Here is a 23,942-nt window from a genome sequence, read left to right on the forward strand (position 1 = left end):
CTGAAAGTCTGTTTAGCTTGTCCTCCAGGAGCAGGAAATGGCTCCTGCTCTTGGCCATTTGATGCTATGCTTGTTTTGGGAATCTGCTTTCATAGGCTAAAGAGGGTACCACTGAGCCCTACAAAAGAATGATCTAAGAGCTCACAGAAAGAAAATATTAGGCCGTGTATAGGGAAATAGAGGTACAGCTACCAGGACTCTATTTTTATAGCAGTCTCTCTTCTTGGGTATCTCAGTGCTTATGAAGGCTATTAAGGTCTTGCTAGTTCTTATAGACCTAAATAAGGCAGAACCTGTGTAGGGAAAAAGTTGGACCCTATAGTTTTTAATCTCTCTGGGAACAGTATTCCCACTAATAACATAAATTTGTTCTTTAACATGTGTATATTTGTTTGTTTATTTATTTAAATTGAAGCATAGTTGATCCATAATGTTATGTTGTGTTTCAGGTGATTTAAGAACTCTGAATGTTACACCATGCCTACCACAAGCGTAGCTACTATCTCTTACTGCATGATGCTATTACAGTACCCTTGACTGTATTCTGTATGCTGTACTTGTATCCCTGTGACTTACTATAACTGGAATCCTGAACCTCCCATTCCCCTTTACCCACTTTGTCCATCTTCCCATCCTGTTCTCTTTTGGCGATACAGAATTCTCTGTATTTCTGGATCTGTTTCTGTTTATTTTTGCTTTTACTCTCTTGCCTCAGGAGCAGTAAAAGCAAAAACAAACTGTTGGGACTGCATCAAAATCCAAAGCTCTACACAGTGAAGGGATCAATCCACACAATGAAAAGGCAACCTATGGAATAGGAGCAGATATTTGCAAATGACATAGCCAATAAAGGGTTAGTATACAAATAAAAAGAATCGATAGAGCTCAGCACCCCAAACACAACCCAATTTAAAAATTATCAGAAGACACGAACAGACATTTTTCCAAAGAAAACACACAATGAACAACAGGCACCTAAGAAGATACTCAGCATCACTCATTATCAGGGAAATGGAAATCAAAACTACAATGAGATACCACTGCCTACCTGTCAGAATGGCTAAAATAAAAAACATAAATAACAGTGTTGGCAATTATGTGGAGAAAAAGGAATCCTCTTGGATTATCGGTGGGAATGCAAACTAATGCAGCCACCGTGGAAACAGTATGGAGTTTCCTCCAAAAGGTAAAAACTGAACTACCCTACAATCCAGTAATCACACTATTGGATATTTATCCCCCAAAATATGAAAATACCAATTTGAATGGATACATGTACCCCTATGGTTACTACAGCATTAGTTACAATAGTCAGCCCGAGTGTCCATTGAGAGATGGATGGATAAAGAAGAAGTGGCACATATATATACAATGGAATATTCAGCCATAGAAAAGAATGAAATTTTGCCATTTGCAGTGAAATAGAGGGAACTAGTGAGTATTATGCTAAGTGGAGTTAAGTCAGAGAAAGACAAATACCATATGACTTCACTCACATGTAGAATTTAAGAAACAATAGAAATGAGCAAAGAAAAAAAACAACAAAAAACGAGAGACAGACAACCAAGAAACTGACTCTTAACCATAGAGAACAAGTTGATGGTTACCAGAGGGGAGATGGGTGGGGGAACAGATGAAATAGGAGCTAGGGGTTAAGGAATGCACTTGTCGTGATGAGCACTTGGTGATGGAATTACCAAATCATTATATTGTATACATGAAATAATGCAGCACTGTGTGTTAATGATACTGGAATTAAAATAAAATCTTAATAACAAAAACAGAGGCTAAAGTTCAATTACATCAAGAAACTTCATTCAATAAATAAATAGATGACTTTTCACTTGATTCTTCTTTTTCATTAAATTGTTTTTGTTGTATATTTTTGCTCTAAAGTATTTCCGTTAAACCTGCTGATGATAATGCTTCATGGCCTACATCAGATGATGAAGACTTAAGTTTGAATATGAAGGTAATGTACTCTCTTGCGAAATTAATTTTTCTGCTCTGAATGTAGTTTTGTGTATTATTTACTCCTAAAATTTAGCAGTGGCCTGCCTATCATCATTTTATGTTTGAAGTGGAAAGTTGGTCAGAACAAACCATTTTATAGAAATATGACAAGTTGAATTTTTTTTAACACTGTTAAATATCAAAGGTAGAAAGAATGGGCTGGAAATATATAATGACGGGAAAATTATATTGGGAAAAGCTTTCCCATGATGGAGGAAATATGACATTTGGTCAAGGATAAGGATTCTTACTCTGAGTTTTAAATGATCTTATCATGACTTTTCTTTTCCTTTCTCTTTTTCTCTTTATCTCTTTTCTTCTAACGTGGCTTTTATAATACTCATGCCTAAATGAATCTTCAGTGGACCCAGTTATTTATTACAGATTGTTTTTTCTTGGACATTTTTTATTTTGGTAGCATACAGTTTTATGAAAGAAGTTTTTTTTTTCGCTATTTCTATCCCTTGTTCTACATTTAGACCAAAATAAGATTGGAAATTGAGGAAATTTAGAAATTTAAATTTCCTAAATTTATATTGCAAAGGCATTCTACTGTGTTTTGAAAATAATTCCATAAAGAGTATAGTTAAAACTCTTTATCTAAGTGAAGAATACATGTTTTGCCTAAAATAATAATTAACACTAGAAGCAGAGGCTTTTCATACCCATATGGTAAAATGTCTATTTTCAGAAATCTTTTATATTAGTTTTTTTAAAATATCTACTCAGAATCTTTGTATCAGATTCTAAGATTCAAACTTCTAGTCACTTTATATTTATTTAAATATTCATGTTAAAGCTCCTGCATCATTATAAGCTATTGGGTGTTAGGAAAAATAATTGTGCATCTCCTGGAACACCTAGAATAAAACCTTGCTTGAAGAAGCAATTTTAATATTTTTTGAATGTGAATTAATGAGCAGACAGATGGAATTCTGTATAATGGAATGTTATAAGTAATGTAATGTGCATAATGTGTCATAATTAAATATAAAAATTTTTTTAAATACATAATTTAAAAATTTATATTCCCTTTTCATGTTTAGGATTTATAAGTGCAAATGAATTATGTTGAGGAAATAAATAAATGAGAAAGAAGCTTACAATCTATTTTTTACTATCCTTTAATTGTGAGCTTAGAATTTTAGATAGAGAGTCTATCTTTTTTCTCCTGTATTTTTTTCCTGCTTTGTTGAAGATTATTTGACCATAGAGTTGAGGGTCCATATATGGACTCTATTCTGTTCCACTGGTCTATGTGTCTGTTTTTGTGCCAGTTCCATGTGTTCAACATCATTAGCCATCAGAGAGATTCAAAGCAAAAACACATTGAGATACCACCTTACACCAGTTAGAATGGCCAAAATCAACAAGACAGTAAACAACAAGTGTTGGAGAAGATGTGGAGAAAGGGGAACCTTCTTACAGTGTTGGTGGGAATGCAAGTTGGTGCAGCCACTTTGGAAAACTGTGCTACCCGATGACCCTGCAGTTGCACTGCTGGGTATTTACCCCAAAGATACAGATGTAGTGAAAAGAAGGGCCATCTGTACCCCAACGTTCATAGCAGCAATGGCCACAGTCGACAAACTGTGGAAAGAACCAGGATGCCGTTCAGCGGAATGGATAAAGAAGATGTGGTCCATATACATTATGGAGTATTATGCCTCCATCAGAAAGGATGAGAACCCAACTTTTGTATCAACATGGACGGGACTGGAGGAGATTATGCTGTGTGAAATAAATCAAGCAGAGAGAGTCAATTATCATATGGTTTCACTTACTTGTGGAGCATAAGAAATAACATGGAGGACATAGGGAGATGGAGAGGAGAAGGGATTTGAGAGAAATTGGAAGGGGAGAAGAACCATGAGAGACTATGGACTCTGAAAAACAATCTGAGGGTTTTGAGGGGGCGGGGCGTGGGAGGTTGGTTGAGCCTGGTGGTGGGTATTAAGGAGGGCACGTATTGCATGGAGCACTGGGTGTGGTGCATAAACAATGAATTTTGGAACACAGACATCTCTCCTAATCCTCACCCCATGAGAAAATGTAGGCTAGTAAATGGCAGAACTGAGATTTGAATCTACATTTGAATGATTCCAAAACCATGTTCTTTGTGTAATGGTTCTCATTTGACAATGGTGAATATTATAGTTATTTTACCAAATGTGTTATTTGTAATCCTTAATACTATTAATTTTTTTTTCCAGAATACCTCAAAACCAAACTTAAGAAAACTAATGAATGCTTCTCAGCTTTTCAAGAACTGTAAGCTGTTTGAAGACTGGTTATGCACTGATTTTTGTCCATTCTTGTGTTGTCACTTGAAATTACAGATATTTTCATATACTCTTTATTTTGTTTTTTTACTAAGTGGAAATAGAACTTGGCCTTGTATCACCGGGAGATAAAACTTTATTTGAGGATGATCATTCTGAAAACAAATGTGAAGATACAGTTGGTGTTCCTTCCAAACCATCTGTTGACATCTGTGACTCTTCTCCTCCTGCTTTGCCATCACCTGATTCTATTCTAAAACCTCCTTTCACATTGTTAGGCCTTGGTCCTTCAAAGGTAAGTTGTTTCATTTTAAACTTTTCCCCTATGTTTTTTTCATATTTTATCCTCTTGATCCTTCTAATGAAAGGAATCTTAGGAAGAAATGGAAGTCCTCAAGATCATAAGAGAAAACAGTGTCATACTGGTAGAGAGGTAATTGGATTGAGATTTATAAAGGTTGGTGGGAGTGAACAGTTCTTAGGTATGCCATTATGGAAGGAAAGAATTACAGAGCAACTGGAAAGAACAGCTATAGATGGAATATGAAGATGAGGGAGGAGGTGAAGGGAAAGAATTCATTTAAGAAGGGCTAGATGACTGTAAAGCTTGCAGAGTTGAGAGAGATTATTATAAAAACACAATAGCAGTTGTGGGGCTACGGGAGAGCAGATACTCTACATTATAAAATATGGTAGAAATTATTTTAAGTGCAAATTAAGAAAACGAAGACAGGTAATAAAAAAAATGCTCACTCCTCTGAATGACTTACAGTTTATTTCTATGAAGAAGTGGAAGAAAATTTTATTCTTTCTTTTCAGTTGATAAGGTGTGATATTGTATATTTAATTTAGCAAAACCTGTGTTTATAGATAATGCAAAATGAAATCTGTTTTAGGCCTTAATCAGATTTATTATGAATTTTGAATTTTGGCCATTATCCTTTTTTAAAAAGATTTTATTTATTTTTCTGTGTGTGTGAGAGAGAGTATAAGAGCAAGGGGAGGGGCAGTGGAGAAGCAGACACCCTACTGAGTAGGGAGCCTGATGCAGGACTCTATCCCATGACCCTGCGATAATGACCTGAGCTGAAGGCAGATGCTTAACCAATTGAGCCAACCAGGTGCTCTTTCTTGTGGTTTCTAATTTATTTACTGTGTGGTATAATCTTGGAAAGTTTTAGATCTTTTTGAGAATAAAGAGAGGAGATAAGTAAACACCTTATGTAGTCTTTTCATTACTTAAAACTGAAATTTATGACTATATAAGTGAGGTTCTTAATCTTTATCCATTAATTGAAATAAATTTTAAGCTGCAATACTCTTAAAGAAAAAATATAAAAAAATTTTAAAAGATTTTATTTATTTATTTGACAGACAGAGATCATAAGTAGGCAGAGAGGCAGGCAGAGAGAGGAGTGGGGGGAAGCAGGCTCCCTGCTCAGCAAAGAGCCTGATGTGGGGCTCGATCCCAGGACCCTGGGATCATGAGCTTAGCTGAGGGCATAGGCTTTAACCCACTAAGCCACCCAGGTGCCCCTAACATCTTGTTTTTTGATTCTGATTTATTTTGAATTGTATCTGCAATAGACACATCCACACACATCAAATGAATGAACTCACAATTTATAGTTTTTTCCTAATATGAACTAGTTGTCATTATAGAATCATAAGGAAGGAAAGTTTGCTAACAGAGTATACAGAATTATTTCTGGAAGATGATTTTTACTTTTTCAAATATCTCCAACAGTGGATACATTTTATATTATCAGGAACTTTAGTATTAATAGCTATTAGTTTTGGGGGGTTCTTTTTAAATTTAAAAAATTTTAAGTAATCTCTATACCCAGAATGGGGCTTGAACTCACAACCCTGAGATCAAGAGTGACACTCTCTTCCCACTAAACCAGCCAGGAGCTCCCATAGTTGTTAAATTTAACACGTGAATTCTTTCATATCTGAAATTCAGAAATACTGGTGATTTTTTAAATTTATTTATTTATTTATTTATTTATTTATTTATGTCCCTTTCTTCTTTCCTCATGTGAATATTGGGTCCTGCTTGTAATGACACATGTATTTGGAGACTTTAAAATCTTCAACTTAGATGATCATGATTATTTTTTAATACTAGATTCTTTCTCTGGTCATTAACTACTGGTAAAATAGGCTGTTCACAGTGGAATAAGAAAACCATGTGAATTTTAAAATAGAGTTTTGTATTTTATCATATATCATAGTAGTACTTAAAAATGCCTCAAATTTTTAAGATCCCATATTTCTTTTATATAATACATCTTTTAAGATTAATTTTTAAAAATGAGTATTCTTACAAAAATCTTGGTGTTTTGCAGTCAAATCTTTATTACTCTTTTTTAAAAATTTTATTTATTTATTTGACAAGCAGAGATCACAAGTAGGCAGAGAGGCGGGCAGAGAGAGAGGTGGAGGCAGGCTCCCTGCTGAGCAGAGAGCCCGATGCTGGGCTTGATCCCAGAACCCTGGGATCAAGACCTGAGCTGAAGGCAGAGGCTCAACCCACTGAGGCACCCAGGCACCCGATATTTATTTTTTTAACATCATGAGTAATGTCATTTTTCCTACTCCAAATGTATTTGTCTAGAACTTTCTTCATAAGTCTTCTGGGTGCTTTGGGATATCTAGGTGGCTCAGTCAGTTAAGCATCTATCTTTGGTTCAAGTTGTGATCCCAGGGTGCTGGGATTGAGTCCTGCATTGGGCTTCTTGTTCAGCGGGGAGCCTGCTTCTCTCTCTGCCTGCCCCTCCCTCTCCTTGTACTCCCTGTCTCTGACAAACAAATAAATAAAATCTTAAAAAAAGAAAAAGGCTCCAGGGTGCTTCAAATTTGGTAAGTCCCAGATTGAAGACATTGTTTCTGACGCTTTCTTCTTCCCTGACTTTTTGTAATCTGCTCTGTCATTTGTTTTCCCCATCCTAGTAGATAGCACGACTGAAACACTGAAGTAGGAAAAATCCTGGACTCCAAACTTCCCTGAAATTACTACCTCCAGGGGCACTTCGGTGGCTTGCTCGGTTAAGCATCTGACTGTTGGTGTTGCTCAGGTCATGATCTCAGGGTCCTGGTATGAAGCCCCTGGTCAGGCCCCATACTGAGCAGGGAGTCTATTTGAGGATTCTCTCTCTTCCTCTTCCTCTGCCCCTCCACCTGCAAGCACACCCTCTCCTTCTAAATATAAATAAATTAAATCTTTTAGAAAAAAATCATCATATCTCTACCTCTGAAACCAATAATACATTATATGTTAATTAATTGAATTTAAATTAGAAAAAGGGGCACCTGGGTGGCTCAGTCGATTAAGGGTTTGCCTTCAGCTCGGGTCAGGATCTCAGGGTTCTGGGCTTGAGTCCCTCGTTGGGCTCCTTGCTCAGCGAGGAGTCCTGCTTCTCTCTCTGCCTGCTGCTCTTCTTGCTTGTGCTCTCTCTGAAAAATAAATATAAAAACTTTAAAAAATATTAAAAAGCAAAAAAAAGAAAAAACCACATTCAGTCACTCTCTCCATTCACTATTTTGTATCTGCTTCCCATTTTTCATATCTTAATATAATTCCCTCTCTCTCTCTCTCCTATAATTTTGAAATCCTCTTCTGGCTTGGGTTCATTTTTTTTATTCAAAGATTTTATTTATTTACTTGACAGACAGATCACAAGTAGGCAGAGAGGAGATGAGAAAGGAGGCTCCTCACTGAGCAGAAAGCCTGATGCGGGGCTCGATCACCCACATCATGGATCATGACCTGATGATCCCTGAGCCAAAGGCAGAGGCTTTAACCCACTGAGCTACCCAGGTGCCCCTTGGGTTCCTTTTGTTCATCTCTACATTGCTGTCATATTGACCTTTCTAGAATATATTTGTGGGGTTCCTTTATGTTCATTTCTACATTGCTGTCAGAGTGATCTTTCTAGAATATATTTGTGGTGATGTAACTCCTCTGCTTCTTTAGTGGATGCCCATTACCTGAAGGAGAAAGTTTATATTCCAGCCTCACACTTGCCTTTTTTGTTTCAGTCCTGGTTTTCCAATTCTATCTCTCTTTGCCACTCCCCAAAATTGTGTTCCAGTTTTGCCACCTTCTGTAGCTATCGTCACTTACTGTGTTATTCCATACGTCATCCTTTTGCTCATTCTACCTTTTCTAGAATACCCTTCACACTGTCTTTGTGTAGTCTCTCTCTCAAGATACAGCCCTACCTTTGCAGCATTTCCTGAGCTTCCCATATACAACTGTTTTCCCCTTTGTGCCTTCACTGTGCTTTATTCACTTCACCTGTAGAACTAGTAAATGATACACTTCTGTTCTTGTTTTTGTCCATCTCTACCCCTACAAGTATACATGGAAGTCTCTTTTATTTATATTTCCAGCTTCTCCCTGGATAGTGCCTATGACTTGACGGACGCATTTGTCTTTCTGAGTGAGTGGGTGAGCACATGAATTGATGTGATGTTTTCTGAAGTTGGGTTTTTGTTTTGTGTTGTTTTTATAGGAAGGAGAGGAGCGGCCAGAGGTTGGAACAAAGGACCATGGTATCACTGAAAGTGTTCCACAAGCACAAACAGCTAATGACTGTTTGACTTCTGCTGACAGGGCAGAAGATGATAGACATGGTAAGTTAGTGAACATCTCCACATTTTTTTCTAGGCTTAAATGCTAGTATAAAAAAATCACAGTATGTAGATCCAGTTATGTTCCCCATTTCATTAAGATATTTTTCTTTTTCTTTTTAAGTATACCAGCTTTTTCTTCCTGAAAATTCTTCAACCCTCTGAAAATCTTTACTGCTTTTACTTTTATTTTATTGAAGTATTCATGAAGGGGGGATAGGCTTGTATATACATTTAAAATTCATAATACAAGTTCTCATTAATGTATCTGTGACTGTATTTTATAGTTATGCTGTCAGCATTAAGGTTCTCAGAACAAAATGAAGAATCACCTTGGGATTCTGAGGTACCGTTTTATTATTATTTTAAAATAAAAGCAAGGAGTGATTTTAAAACGTAAAAGGGATGCTTAGACTTTACTCACTCATCTCTATATTTGCCCATAAAAACTATTTCCTTATACTTTTTATCTGTAATTGATAAAATATTTATGTGCTAAATATAATAGTCCAGCATAATACAGTTCTATTAATTTACAAACTAATCCTAATAAAACTGTGTAGTATTAATGCAGAAAACAGAGGCTTAGACGTGATAAGGAATTAGTTTGTGTTTTGAAATTAAGTTATCTAGATAACCAAGAATTACTGCAGGCCAGCTTATGGCCAGATATATGATTCTGTGGTGTATATGGATGTGCAAAACTCCTGAGGAGATCTAGAAAGAGTTTGGATTTTAGTTTTTCACAAGTTGGAATTGGAAAAGATGATGCCTGGGACTTGAAAGTGTATCTATCTGTCTGTCTATCTATCTATCTGTATGTATGCATATGTATATTTTAAAAATATTTTGTGTATCTATGTAGTTGAGAGAGAGAGTTAGTGAGTGGGAGGGAGAGGGAGAATCTGAAGCCGACTCCAGTCTGAGCACAGAGCTCAACTGAACCATGGGGGGCCCCTGAAACTATTATATTTGGATTGTTAAGTAGATTTACAAGGAGCATTGTGATTATAATAAAAATTATAATAATATAATGGTATTAGTGGTATTATTACCACTGGTTTAGTAGTGTTTTATTTATTTTTAAAAAGATTTTATTTATTTATTTGAGAGAGAGAGAAAGGGAGCATGAGCCGGGGGAGGGACAGAGGGCAAGGGAGAAGCAGGCTCCCCACTGTCATATGGGGCTAGATCCCAGAAATGCCCAGGCATCCCTTGTTTAGTGGTGCTTTCAATAGGTAAAAACTATTTCGGATAGTTAAAATAGTATGCCTTGAGTATCTTTGTGGCAGCCTTACTTACAGAAACATAAGTGTAAGGTAACGATGACCTTTTCTAAGGTGACGGACTATGGAGGGAGGTAAAAAGGGCCTGATCTCTTAGCACAAGTAGGTGCTACACAGCGTGGCAAGCACTGTGTTTGAAGTCAAAAGATACAGTGGCATCCAGGTTCTGTCACTTGGTAGCTGTGGGATCCCAGAAAAACTTATTTAACCTGTTTGAATGTCACAGACGTCATTCATAAAAATGGTTCTAATACCTACCTCTCAGGTATGTGTAATGAACAAATATGGAAACACTTTGTAAACTGTTAAGGGCACTATAGAAACACAAGACAAAAATGATCACAGCAGTATTAGTGATTTACTAAATATCGAGGACACTTTTTTCAAATGTGAAGATTTCTGAAGGACAATAAAATAAATGGCAGTAGTGTCAAGAAAAGAAGGGGAAAGTTAGAATGGGCAGGTGGATTTCTAATTTGGGCTATGTTAAATTTCAGTGACATTGTGTAGGTATACAGTTGACCCTTGAACAAGATGGGTTTGAATTGTTTGTCCACTTACACTCGAGATTTTTTTGATACAGTACAGTACTGTTAATGTATTTTCCTCTTCCTTATGATTTTCTTCATAACCTCTTCTTTAGTTTAAATTGTAGGAGTATAGTATATAATATACAGGACATGCAAAATGTGTTAATTGACTTTACCTTATTGGTAAGGTCAGCATTAGGTTATAATTTACTCTGACCTTCCGTGATCAGTTTACAGAGTCAATATTCAAATGAGGATTAAGAAGTAGATTAGATCTACAGATCTAATGATCTCTACTCTAGAGATCTAAGGTCTTCTATTTAAATATTTTGGTTTTTAATATACACTTTTGCTATTTTTAAGTCTAATTGCTTTTGAAGTAGGAAGTTCAATAGGAGATGAGTAAAGTTTTTGGGCAATCCAAAGTTATATGTGGAGTTTGGACTGCACGGCTATCAATGCTCTTAAACCTTGCATTGTGCGAGGGTCGATACCGAGTATAGTGACTTGGTACTTGAGACCTTCTCAGTGAGCTTGTTGTTGTTATTTTTTAGAGAAAAAGAAAGAGAGAGCATGTGAGAGGGGGTGGGGGGGGCAGAAGAAAAGAGACAGAAAGATTCCCAAGTAGGCTTTGTGCTCAGCATGGAGCCCAACATGGGGCTTAATCTCCCAACCCAGAGATCATGTACTGAACTGAAATCAACAGTCAGTTGCTTAACTGCCTGAGCCATGTAGGCGCCCCCTCAGTGAGATTATTTTAAGTGTTTTGACCTTAAATACATTTGTTATTGAATACCAGCTATGTACCAGGCTGTACAAGTTGAGGGGTTAGGCTGTAGTGGTTGAAGCAGAAAAATGAGGAAACAACAACCCACTGTAAGTCACTGTTAGTGGTTCATATAAAGAAAATGGGAATGTTAGGTTAGGGAACAGTGGGGGAGTTTGCAGTTAGGATGGGGATGAGAATGTGTATGGAATTTTGTTGGTCAGAAACAATCTCTCTGAGTGTGGCAAGAGCTGCCAAGTAAAGGGTGAGAAGGACCAGTTGTGTGAAGGTCTTGGGGACCTTTTAGACATTCTAGACAGACAGAACCATGGATCACACCTGTTCATCATTTTGCTCTAATGTCTTGGAATGACCAGGAAGCAGGAAGATCCACCCCATTGACATAACCATTGGTATTATTGTTGTTTGTAGAAAAGAAAATGGGTATACTAAAATAAGTGCCTGGTACCTTTTAGGTAATTAATAAATAAATGCTCTTATTATTCCCTTATGAAAGCTTATTATACTTTTTGGAGAGTTTCATACCTATATCTAAAACCTTTTGCTATTATTTAAACATAATTTCAATAAAGTTTTTCTTCCTACTTTGTTATTGCATTTAACCATTATCCTGTCAATAAAGTTTCCAAGCCTTTGTTTATACAAATGAAGCAGCAGTTACCACACTGTATTCTTTATACTCAACATGATCTACTCCAAGGTTTCTTATGTCAAGTGTCCTATTTTTTTTCCAATTTATTTATTTTCAGAAAAACAGTATTCATTATTTTTTCACCACACCCAGTGCTCCATGCAAGCCATGCCCTCTATAATACCCACCACCTGGTACCCCAACCTCCCACCCCCCCCCGCCACTTCAAACCCCTCATACTGTTTTTCAGAGTCCATAGTCTCTCATGGTTCACCTCCCCTTCCAATTTACCCAAATTCCCTATTCCTCTCTGACGCCCCTTGTCCTCCATGCTATTTGTTATGCTCCACAAATAAGTGAAACCATATGATAATTGACTCTCTCTGCTTGACTTATTTCACTCAGCATAATCTCTCCCAGTCCCGTCCATGTTGCTACAAAAGTTGGGTATTCATCCTTTCTGATGGAGGCATAATACTCCATAGTGTATATGGACCACATCTTCCTTATCCATTCATCCGTTGAAGGGCATCTTGGTTCTTTCCATAGTTTGGCGATCGTGGCCATTGCTGCTATAAACATTGGGGTACAGATGGCCCTTCTTTTCACGACATCTGTATCTTTGGGGTAAATACCCAGGAGTGCAATGGCAGGGTCATAGGGAAGCTCTATTTTTAATTTCTTGAGGAATCTCCACACTGTTCTCCAAAGAGGCTGCACCAACTTGCATTCCCACCAACAGTGTAAGAGGGTTCCCCTTTCTCCACATCCTCTCCAACACATGTTGTTTCCTGTCTTGTTAATTTTGGCCATTCTAACTGGTGTAAGGTGATATCTCAATGTGGTTTTAATTTGAATCTCCCTGAGGGTAATGATGATGAGCATTTTTTCATGTGTCTGATAGCCATTTGTATGTCTTGATTGGAGAAGTGTCTGTTCATATCTTCTGCCCATTTTTTGATGTGTTTGTCTGTTTCGTGTGGGGTGAGTTTGAGGAGTTCATTATAGATCCTGGATATCAACCTTTTGTCTGTACTGTCATTTGCAAATATCTTCTTCCATTCCGTGGGTTGCCTCTTTGTTTTTTTCACTGTTTCCTTTGCTGTGCAGAAGCTTTTGATTTTGATGAAGTCCCAGAAGTTTATTTTCGCTTTTGTTTCCTTTGCCTTTGGAGACGTATCTTGAAAGAAGTTGCTGTGGCTGATATCAAAGAGATTACTGCCTATGTTCTCCTCTAAGATTCTGATGGATTCCTGTCTCACGTTGAGGTCTTTTATCCATTTTGAGTTGATCTTTGTGTACGGTATAAGAGAATGTTCGAGTTTCATTCTTCTACATATAGCTGTCCTATTTTAACATGGAAAAAGGTTCTGCTGTTAGGAACAGTTTAAATTTGTAGCAAATATACTTACTAAAGAATTTATTTAAATACATATTTTTAATATCCTTTTATTTTGGTGAGGAATGCAAAGGAGAGTTAGGTGTTTTTTTACTTCCTGTTGAAATGTACATATAAGTCAGTGTTCTGTCCAAGAAAATATTTACTCTGGCATTTGATGTTCAGTTTATAGCCAGTGGCCAAATGAAGATTAAACATTATATTTAATTTAGAAAGCATATGTGAGTTTTTAAAATGTTTTGGTTTTCAGTATATGCTTTTCTTATTTGTGAGTCCTGATTACTATGAAAGTAGGAAATTCAGATATTTTCTTAGAAAAGGATTAGGAAATCTTTATGCAACTCATTTTTGTTGTTCATTTTAACAGAGTAATTTGAGAGTCTCCCAGACACCTACCTTGATCCTTTATCTGGGAATGCAGATCAGAAAGGGGCAAGTACATTAAATGAGAAAGTAGAAGGTAAGAATTGTATTTTATTAAAAGTCATTGGATAAAATATTGGTGTAAATTGGGAGCACTGATATTTTTCAATATCCATAGAAAATCACCTATTGAATTAGATAAAGAGAAAGATTGAAAAGGAGATAGGTTGAAGTATTATCAGGTGTCAGTGTCAGGAGCAGATGAAATTGAGGGTGCCACAAAGGAGCTTAATTAGTGGTTCCATTTCAAGATACTCTAAGACCCAAGGAACGTCAGGAAATAAGTGGAAAGGATAAAAAGAGTGACTGATGAGAAAGTCAAGAATACAGGGAGTAAATGAAGGACAATAAGCAGCTCTTAGAGTGGAAGGTGGTAAAGTAAAACAATTATTTTTTATTTTCTTTTTAAAATCTTTTATTTTTTTATTAACATATAATGTGTTCTTAGCTGCAGGGGTACAGGTCTGTGAATCTCCAGGTTTACACACTGCACAGCATTGACCATAGCACATACCCTCCCCAGTGTCCATAACCCCACCAAAATAATTCTTTTAAATGAGGAGCAGACTATTTGAAATGCAGGAATAATATCAGGTGAGCTTCTAGTACCAAAACCTGTCAGAGTAGGATACCAAAAGTTTCCTGCTCTTACTGCTTTCCTCATGGTTGGGAAGACATTCAGGACTGCCCTGGTTGATGATGCAGAGCTATGTTTTAGTCACCAATAAGTGTGTGTATCTTAATGGCGTAACAATGGTGGTACTTCATAAATAGTATCATTGAGTGCAAAGTAAGAGTATTGGAAGGAAGAAGGGAGGAGGGTCAGTGTGGGGGAAATCAAGGAATCTTTAGCCATGATAAAGAGTCCATTAGAGGGATGCCTGGGTGGCGCAGTTTGTTGGACGACTGCCTTCGGCTCAGGGCGTGATCCTGGAGTCCCGGAATCGAGTCCCACATCAGGCTCCCAGCTCCATGGGGAGTCTGCTTCGCTCTCTGACCTTCTCCCCTCTCATGCTCTCTCTCACTGTCTCTCTCTCTCAAATAAATAAATAAAATCTTAAAAAAAAAGAGTCCATTAGAAAGCTTACAACTTTTTTTTAACTTTTTTTCCAATTTATTTATTTTCAGAAAAACATTATGCATTATTTTTTCACACACCCAGTGTTCCATGCAAGCCGTGCCCTCCACAATACTCACCACCTGGTACCCCAACCTCCCACCCTCCTGCCACTTCAAACCCCTCAGATTGTTTTTCAGAATCCATAGTCTCTCATGGTTCACCTCCCCTTCCAATTTACCCAAATTCCCTACTCCTCTCTAACGCCCCTTGTCCTCCATGCTATTTGTTATGCTCCACAAATAAGTGAAACCATATGATAATTGACTCTCTCTGCTTGACTTATTTCACTCAGCATAATCTCTTCCAGTCCCGTCCATGTTGCTACAAAAGTTAGGTATTCATCCTTTCTGATGGAGGCATAATACTCCATAGTGTATATGGACCACATCTTCCTTATCCATTCATCCGTTGAAGGGCATCTTGGTTCTTTCCATAGTTTGGCGACTGTGGCCATTGCTGCTATAAACATTGGGGTACAGATGGCCCTTCTTTTCACGACATCTGTATCTTTGGGGTAAATACCCAGGAGTGCAATGGCAGGGTCATAGGGAAGCTCTATTTTTAATTTCTTGGGGAATTTCCACACTGTTCTCCAAAGAGGCTGCACCAACCTGCATTCCCACCAACAGTGGAAGAGGGTTCCCCTTTCTCCACATCCTCTCCAACACATGTTGTTTCCTGTTCTGTTAAGCAAAAGTACTTATAGGGTTGGTTCCCTACATGCTAAAATTGTTAGTATCAGTAAGTATGACACTGATTCTGAAATACAAAAGATTTTCAGTGCCTAAGTATTCTGTGGCAACTAAATAGAGTTCTTCATTTTGATAGTCATATTTCCCTATTGAAAGTTTATTGTACATTATTTCTTAGATGTGTTTTATATATCTTCTTGCATGAGTGGATCAAGAAACTTTAAGATGGGGACACCTGGGTGGCTCAGTGGGTTAAAGCCTCTGCGTTCAGCTTGGGTCATGGTCTCGGGGTCCTGGGATTGAGCCCCGCATCGGGCTCTCTGCTCAGCAGGGAGCCTGCTTCCCCCTCCCTCTCTGTCTGCCTGTTTGCCTACTTGTGCTCTCTCTCTCTCTGTGTGACAAAGAAATAAATAAAATTAAACAGACAAACAAACCAGAAACTTTAAGTTGGCTAAACTAGAGGATACAAGAAATGTAGTCATACCAGTAGCCCACATGGGGATGGACAAAATGAGTACTTTTAGTTACCCTTATCCCACAAGTGTATATTCTAGATGATCATTTCATGAGGCTTTGCTTGATGAAAAGTCAATTACGCATTCAGTGGACCTATCATCAGCACTCTGTACTCCTACATTACAGGACAAATTGAAGAAGGTCATACATACTTAGAGTCCAATGGTGTAAGTGATTCTGCTGTGCTGCCTTAAGGATGTGGTGTAGCATTCTACCACTGGCTTTCATGTTTGTCCGCTCAGGGTCATGATTTGTTCCTCTCCTTAGAAATTGTTCTTCTGCCCAACCCACCTTCCTGTCTGCAGAAACACCCCCAAACCCATTTGTAATCTGAGCCAGCCACGAGGATTCAGCTTAGTACTCAGTGCATGAATGTTTGTTGGCCTCTATATGTACAGAGAGTTAACTATATGACCCTTTTGCTTTTTAGCTTCTCCAGGAAAATATTCCTACGTGAAGGTAAAACTTACATTTTTATTTTGAGGTTTTAACTACAGGTTGCATGAAATGTCCATTATGTCTTAATCATATTGTTTCAATGCCCATTCAGCCTGCTGTGGAGGGGAAATATTGTATTCCTAATCGGCCCAGAGAAATGGAGGAAATTAAAGCATCCCAATCAGGTAAATTTTACAATGCAAATGTAACGGTGTAAAGAAGTCCACTAAAATATTTGAAATGCTCACAGCATTCTTCTTCTGAAGTCTCTTTATTTATTTATTTATCTAATTTCTCTGGGGAACCTTCTGTGGCTGTTCTGACATAAAGAAGGTAGACGTTATTGCTGATATCTATGTTTGTACAAAAGATATTTACAAGACTAAGAAAAAGAGCTTAAGAAACATGTAAGCTTTAGCTCAAATCTTTTATTTATTTATTTATTTTAAAAGATTTTATTTATTTGACAGAGAGAGAGAAATCACAAGTAGGCAGAGAGGCAGGCAGAGAGGGAGAGAGGGGAGGAAGCAGGCTCCCTGCGGAGCAGAGAGCCTGATGTGGTGCTGGATCCCAGGATCCTGGGATCATGACCTGAGCTGAAGGCAGAAGCTTTAACCCACTGAGCCATCTAGGCTCCCCTAGATTAATTCTTTTAAAAGGAAGAGCAAATCTTGATGAAGTCCCAAAAGTTCATTTTTGCATTTGTTTCTTTTGCCTTTGGAGACATATCATTTTTAAAAAAAAATTATATTTTTATAAACATATAATATATTTTTATCCACAGGAGTACAGGTCTGTGAATCGCCAGGTTTACACACTTCACAGCACTCAGCATAGCACATACCCTCCCCAATGTCCATAACCCCACCCACCTTCTCCCAACCCCCCTCCCCCCAGCAACCCTCAGTTTGTTTTGTGAGATTAAGAGTCATTTATGGTTTGTCTCCCTCCCAATCCCATCTTGTTTCATTTATTCTTCTCCTACCCCCTTAACCTCCCTTGTTGCATCTCCAGGAGACATATCTCGAAAGAAGTTGCTGTGGCTGATAATCGAAGAGTTTACTGCCTATGTTCTTCTCTAGGATTGTGATGGGTTCCTGTCTCACGTTGATTTTCTTTTATCCATTTTGAGTTTATCTTTGTATATGGTGTAAGAGAATGGTCGAGTTTCTTTTTTCTACATATAGCTGTCCAGTTTTCCCAGCACCATTTATGGAAGAGACTGTCTTTTCCCCTGTTTTTTCGAAGATTATTTGACCATAGTGTTGAGGGTCCATAGCTGGGCTCTCTACTCTGTTCCACTGGTCTATGTGTCTGTTTCTATGCGAGTACCATGCTGTCTTGGTGATCACAGCTTTGTAGTAAAGCTTGGAATCCGGTAAACTTGATGCCCCCAGTATTGGTTTTGTTTTTCAACATTTCCTTAGCGATTCAGGGTCTCTTCTGATTCCATCCATACAAATTTTTAGGATTATTTGCTCCAGGTCTTTGAAAAATACTGGTGGGGTTTAGATCGGAATGGCATTCCAAGTATAGATTGCTCATGTTCATCATCACTAGCCATCAGAGAGATGCAAATTAAAACCACATTGAGATACGACCTTTCACCAGTTAGAATGGCCAAAATTAGCAAGATAGGAAACAACGTGTGTTGGAGAGGAGGTGAAGAAAGGGGAACCCTCTTCCACTGTTGGTGGGAATGCAAGTGGGTGCAGCCACTTTGGAGAACAGTGCGGAGATTCCTCAAGAAATTAAAAATAGAGCTTCCTATGACCCTGCAGTTGCGCTACTGGGTATTTACCCCAAAGATACAGATGTAGTGAACAGAAGGGCCATGTGTACCCCAGTGTTTATAGGGGCAATGGCTACGGTCGCCAAACTGTGGAAAGAACCAAGATGCCCTTCAACGGATGAATGGATAAGGAAGATGTGGTCCATATACACTATGGAGTATTATGCCTCCATCAGAAAGGATGAATACCCACCTTTTGCAGCAAACATGGATGGGACTGGAAGAGATTATGCTGAGTGAAATAAGTCAAGCAGAGAGAGTCAATTATCGTATGGTTTCACTTAGTTGTGGAGCATAACAAATAACGTGGAGGAAAAGGGGAGATGGAGTGGAGAAGGGAGATGAGGGAAATAGGAAGGGGAGGTGAACCGTGAGAGACGATGAATAAGAAACTCTCTGAAAAACAATCTGAGGGTTTTGAAGGGGCAGGGGGTGGGAGGTTGGGGGAACCAGGTGGTGGGTATTAGAGAGGGCACGGATTGCATGGAGCACTGGGTGTGGTGCCAAAACAATGAATACTGTTAACCTGAAAAGAAATAAAAAATTAAGGAAAAAAACCCTGACATTGTCACCAAATGTACTTATAGGGTTGGTTCCTTACATGCTAAAATTGTTAGTATCAGTAAGTATGACACTAATTCTGAAATACAAAAGATTTTCAGTGCCTAAGTATTCTGTGGCAACTAAATAGAGTTCTTCCATTTTGATAGTCATATTTCCCTATTGAAAACTTATTGTACATTATTTCTTAGATGTGTTTTATATACCTTCTTGCATGAGTGGACCAAGAAACTTTAAGATGGGGACACCTGGGTGGCTCAGTGGGTTAAAGCCTCTGCGTTCAGCTTGGGTCATGGTCTCGGGGTCCTGGGATTGAGCCCCGCATCGGGCTCTCTGCTCAGCAGGGAGCCTGCTTCCCCCTCCCTCTCTGTCTGCCTGTTTGCCTACTTGTGCTCTCTCTCTCTGTGTGACAAAGAAATAAATAAAATTAAACAAACCAACAAACCAAAAAACAGAAACTTTAAGTTGGCTAAACTAGAGGATACAGGAAATGTAGGCATACCAGTAGCCCACATGGGGATGGACAAAATGAGTACTTTTAGTAACCCTTATCTCACAAGTGTATATCCAAGGCAATCAATTCATAATGCTCTCTCTGATGAAAACTCAATCATGCCTTCAGTTGAGCTATCCTTGCAAACGTGGACTGCCTAAATTACAGGGCAAACGGAAGAACGTGGTTAATGCTTGTCGTATAATGATAAAAAGGATTCTGCTGTACTGCACTAAGGATGTGATGTAGCATTCTACCATTGGCTTTCATATTTGTCCTCTCAGGGTCATTATTTATTCCTCTCATTAAAAGTTGCTTTTCTCCCCATCAGTCAGCGTGTTCACATTGGTATATGTGCAGTCTTCTCCATTAGTTATGCTCCTTTGAAACATCATCTGACTTTCGAAATCCTAACTGCATGTTTTTTGGGCCATATCTTCTGTTATTTTGTTCAATACTTACAATGGGTTCATATTTCTGTCTTGTCACTGTCCTAAGCCTCCTTCCTATCTCTAGAAAGAGAAAATGAAAACCTAATGTGGAGCATAACCAATAGCATGGAGGACAAGGGGCGTTAGAGAGGAGTAGGGAATTTGGGTAAATTGGAAGGGGAGGTGAACCATGAGAGACTATGGACTCTGAAAAACAATCTGAGGGGTTTGAAGTGGCGGGGGGGTGGGAGGTTGGGGTACCGGGTGGTGGGTATTGTGGAGGGCATGGCTTGCATGGAGCACTGGGTGTGGTGAAAAAATAATGAATACTGTTTTTCTGAAAATAAATAAATTGGGGAAAAAATTAAAAAAAATAATAAAGCTTTGTATCCAAAAACAACAACAACAAAAAAAAAAAAAAAAAAAAAAAGAAAACCTAATGTGTCCACAGCCAGGCATGAGGATTCATCTTAGTACTAACTGCATGATAATGTAGCTGTTTTTCATAGGTGCATATAATTAACTATATGTCCCTTTTGCGTTTCAGAGTCTCCGGGAGAATATTCTTTGTTGAAGGTAAAACTTATATTTTTATTTTGAATCGTTAACTACAGATTGTATGAAATGTACACTACGTACTAATCCTATTGTTTCAATACCTCTGCAGCCTCCTGTCGAGGAGAAACATTCTGGTCCTAAGAAAGGAGGAGAAATGGAGGAAACACAAACATCCAAATCAGGTAAATTTTACCATAGGAATATAACAATGGAAAGAAGTACATTTCAATATTTAAAATGCTCACAGTCTTCTTCTTCTGGATTATGATTAATTTTCTTGACCAAGTTTAAGTGAAGGATTGGACATATATAAGGGAGAGGTTATTGCTGATATCCATGTGAGAACAAAAGATATTTACAAGCCTAAGAAAAAGAGCTGTTAAACCATGTAAGCTTTAGGTCAGTTCTTTAAGGAGGAGGAGCAGACTATTTGATATGCAGGAATAATATCAAGTGATCTGTCAGAGTAGTGTACCCAAATTTTCCCCCGCTTCCTGCTTTCCTCACAGGTGGGCAAACATTAAGGACTGGCGTGGCAGATTTTGCAGAGCTATGTCCTGATCAGCAGTAAGTGTGTGTGTCTTAATGGCTTATAAAACGGTGGTACTTCCTAAGTAGTATCATTGAGTGCAAAGTAAGAGAATTGGAAGGAGAAAGGGAGCAGGGTCCGTTCGCGGGAATCAGGGAAGCTTAGAAAGTTAATGACTTTTAAGACATTTCCAGTTTTGAAGAATTGATAGTGACGAACGTGAGGCTTGCTCTAGAAGGTGAAGTTAAGGTAACAGAATGTGGCAGTGGCTCAGTATGGGCCAGAATTTCTCCAATTTTACTGTATCATCGGAGACCTTGTTAGAAATGCACATGGTGAGGGGCGCGTGTGTGGCTCAGTGGGTTAAGCCTCTGCCTTGGGCTCAGGTCATGATCTCAGGATCCTGGGATTGAGCCCCGCATCTGGCTCTCTGCTCCGCAGGGAGCCTGCTTCCACCTCTCTCTCTGCCTGCCTCTCTGACTACTTGAGATCTCTGTCTGTCAAATAAATAAGTAAAATCTTTCAAAAAATAATGAACAGTATGACCACAGGTCTGGGATCCTGCATTCTGACCTGTCAGGTGATGCGAATGCCAGTGGTCCTTGGGTCATGTGCTCCACCGCAAGGGTGCAGACTTCCACCTACAGACACCTGGAAAGGCCACTGGATACCTCGAGACACCACAGGATGAAGGAAAACATTATTTTCTTTTTATTTGTAAGCATGTTTTCAGCTAGAGGGGAGCAAGGAGATGCAGAAAGAGAGGTTATAGATGTAAGGTACTAGTGCTAAATACAGAGAAAAGAAGTGGTGGAGATAGTCCCTAATAAAGAGGGTGTAAAGGCAGATTAATCAAGGCCATAGACTCACACATAAGTCTTTTATTTGGATTTATTTTCTTTACTTGTTTTAGGGAGCCAGAAAGAGAGAGACAGAGAAAGATCTGGGGAGGGGCAAAGGCAGAGGGAGAGAGATTCCTCAAACAGGCTCACTTCTGAGCCTGGAGCTCGATGCCGGGTTCAGTCTGAGGACCCTGCCCTCGTGACCTAAGTCGAAATCAAGAGCCAGATGCTCAATCCGCTATTCCATCCGGGCACTCCCAGAAATTACTTTTGAAGGGCATAGTGAAGGGTCCCTTCTGACCTGGAGCCGGATGCGAGGCTTTTTGTGAGGACCGTGCCATTGCCACGTGAGCCGAACTCAAGAGCTGGATGCCCAATCCGTTGCTCCACCCAGGCGCCCCCAGGAATTCCTCTGAAGAAGGGGGATAGTGATGGGAACAAGGGGAAAGGGACAGGCACGCTAGCTGTGGAGTTTTGGAGTTGAGGAGGAAACTGCAGAGAATTCACTTTAGATGGTTCGAGGGTATTTGCAGTAGAGCAGATTAAATCACAGCTGCTCCACAAAGAATACTGAAAGCAGATGGAGTGCTAGACATGGGGTAGATCATAGCCACGTATTCATCCTCCCCAGGTCTATTGGACGTCATAGGTACGGGCTACGTCGCTCTTCATTACTCAAGTGAGATAAGCAATCTGTGACTTTTTTTTTTAAGATAGGTAATTTTTTTATATGATAGCTGTTTCCAAAAACCCTTGAAAGACTGACATGATCTACCAAATCAAACTACGTTTGGAATCAAGAGAAATTATAGGGTTGGTTCCCTGAATGCTAAAATTGTTTTTATCAATAAGTATGACAGTGACAAAAGATTTTCAGTACATAAGATTTCTGTGGCCATTAAATAGATTTTGTTCCATATACATAGTCATATTTCCATACTTACAGCTATTGTACCTTATTTCTTGTATGTGTTTTATACACCTTCTTGCATAAGTGTATGAAGAAACTTTAAGGTGGCTACACTACTGGATACAGGGAATGTAGGTATACCGGTAGCCCACGTGGGTATGGACAAAAATGAGTACTTTTAGTAACTGTGATCCCAGAAGTATGTATCCAAGCTGATCATTTCCTAAGGCTTTGCTTGATGAAAAGTCCAATTACGCATTCAGTGGACCTATCATCAGCACTCTGTACTCTTACATTACAGGACAAATTGAAGATGGTCATACTTAGTTAGAGTCCAATGGTGTAAGTGATTCTGCTGTGCTGCCTTAAGGATGTGGTGTAGCATTCTACCAGTGGCTTTCACGTTTGTCCGCTCAGGGTCACGATTTGTTCCTCTCCTTAGAAATTGTTCTTCTGCCCAACCCACCTTCCTGTCTGCAGAAACACCCCCAAACCCATTTGTAATCTGAGCCAGCCACGAGGATTCAGCTTAGTACTCAGTGCATGAATGTTTGTTGGCTTCTATATGTACAGAGAGTTAACTATATGACCCTTTTGCTTTTTAGCTTCTCCAGGAAAATATTCCTACGTGAAGGTAAAACTTACATTTTTATTTTGAGGTTTTAACTACAGGTTGCATGAAATGTCCATTATGTCTTAATCATATTGTTTCAATGCCCATTCAGGCTGCTGTGGAGGGGAAATATTGTATTCCTAATCGGCCCAGAGAAATGGAGGAAATTAAAGAATCCCAATCAGGTAAATTTTACAATACAAATGTAACGGTGTAAAGAAGTCCACTAAAATATTTGAAATGCTCAAAGCATTCTTCTTCTGAAGTCTCTTTATTTATTTATTTATTTATTTATTTAATTTCTTTGGGGAACCTTCAGTGACTGTTCTGACATAAAGAAGGTAGATGTTATTGCAGATATCTATGTTTGAACAAAAGATATTTACAAGCCTAAGAAAAAGAGCTTAAGAAACATGTACGCTTTAGCTGAAATCTTTTATTTATTTATTTATTTATTT

General features: G+C 38.5%; 1 protein-coding gene across 1 annotated transcript in view; it reads left to right on the plus strand.

Annotated features, from left to right (window-relative positions):
* The window catches only part of LOC122891046 (ankyrin repeat domain-containing protein 26-like), a 114,144-nt gene that overhangs the window by 3,080 nt on the left and 87,122 nt on the right, over positions 1-23,942 (plus strand). Inside the window, exons 2-13 of the mRNA XM_044226426.1 lie at positions 1,897-1,972; positions 4,227-4,284; positions 4,391-4,590; positions 8,816-8,936; positions 9,221-9,279; positions 13,945-14,026; positions 16,748-16,776; positions 16,868-16,940; positions 20,580-20,608; positions 20,700-20,772; positions 23,477-23,505; positions 23,597-23,669. Of these exons, the coding sequence (XP_044082361.1) occupies positions 1,967-1,972; positions 4,227-4,284; positions 4,391-4,590; positions 8,816-8,936; positions 9,221-9,279; positions 13,945-14,026; positions 16,748-16,776; positions 16,868-16,940; positions 20,580-20,608; positions 20,700-20,772; positions 23,477-23,505; positions 23,597-23,669 (832 nt within the window). The 5' untranslated portion in view covers positions 1,897-1,966. The remainder of the gene's footprint in view (positions 1-1,896; positions 1,973-4,226; positions 4,285-4,390; positions 4,591-8,815; positions 8,937-9,220; positions 9,280-13,944; positions 14,027-16,747; positions 16,777-16,867; positions 16,941-20,579; positions 20,609-20,699; positions 20,773-23,476; positions 23,506-23,596; positions 23,670-23,942) is intronic.

The sequence above is a fragment of the Neovison vison genome, chromosome 12, assembly GCF_020171115.1.
Source record: "Neovison vison isolate M4711 chromosome 12, ASM_NN_V1, whole genome shotgun sequence".
NCBI lineage: Eukaryota > Metazoa > Chordata > Mammalia > Carnivora > Mustelidae > Neogale > Neogale vison.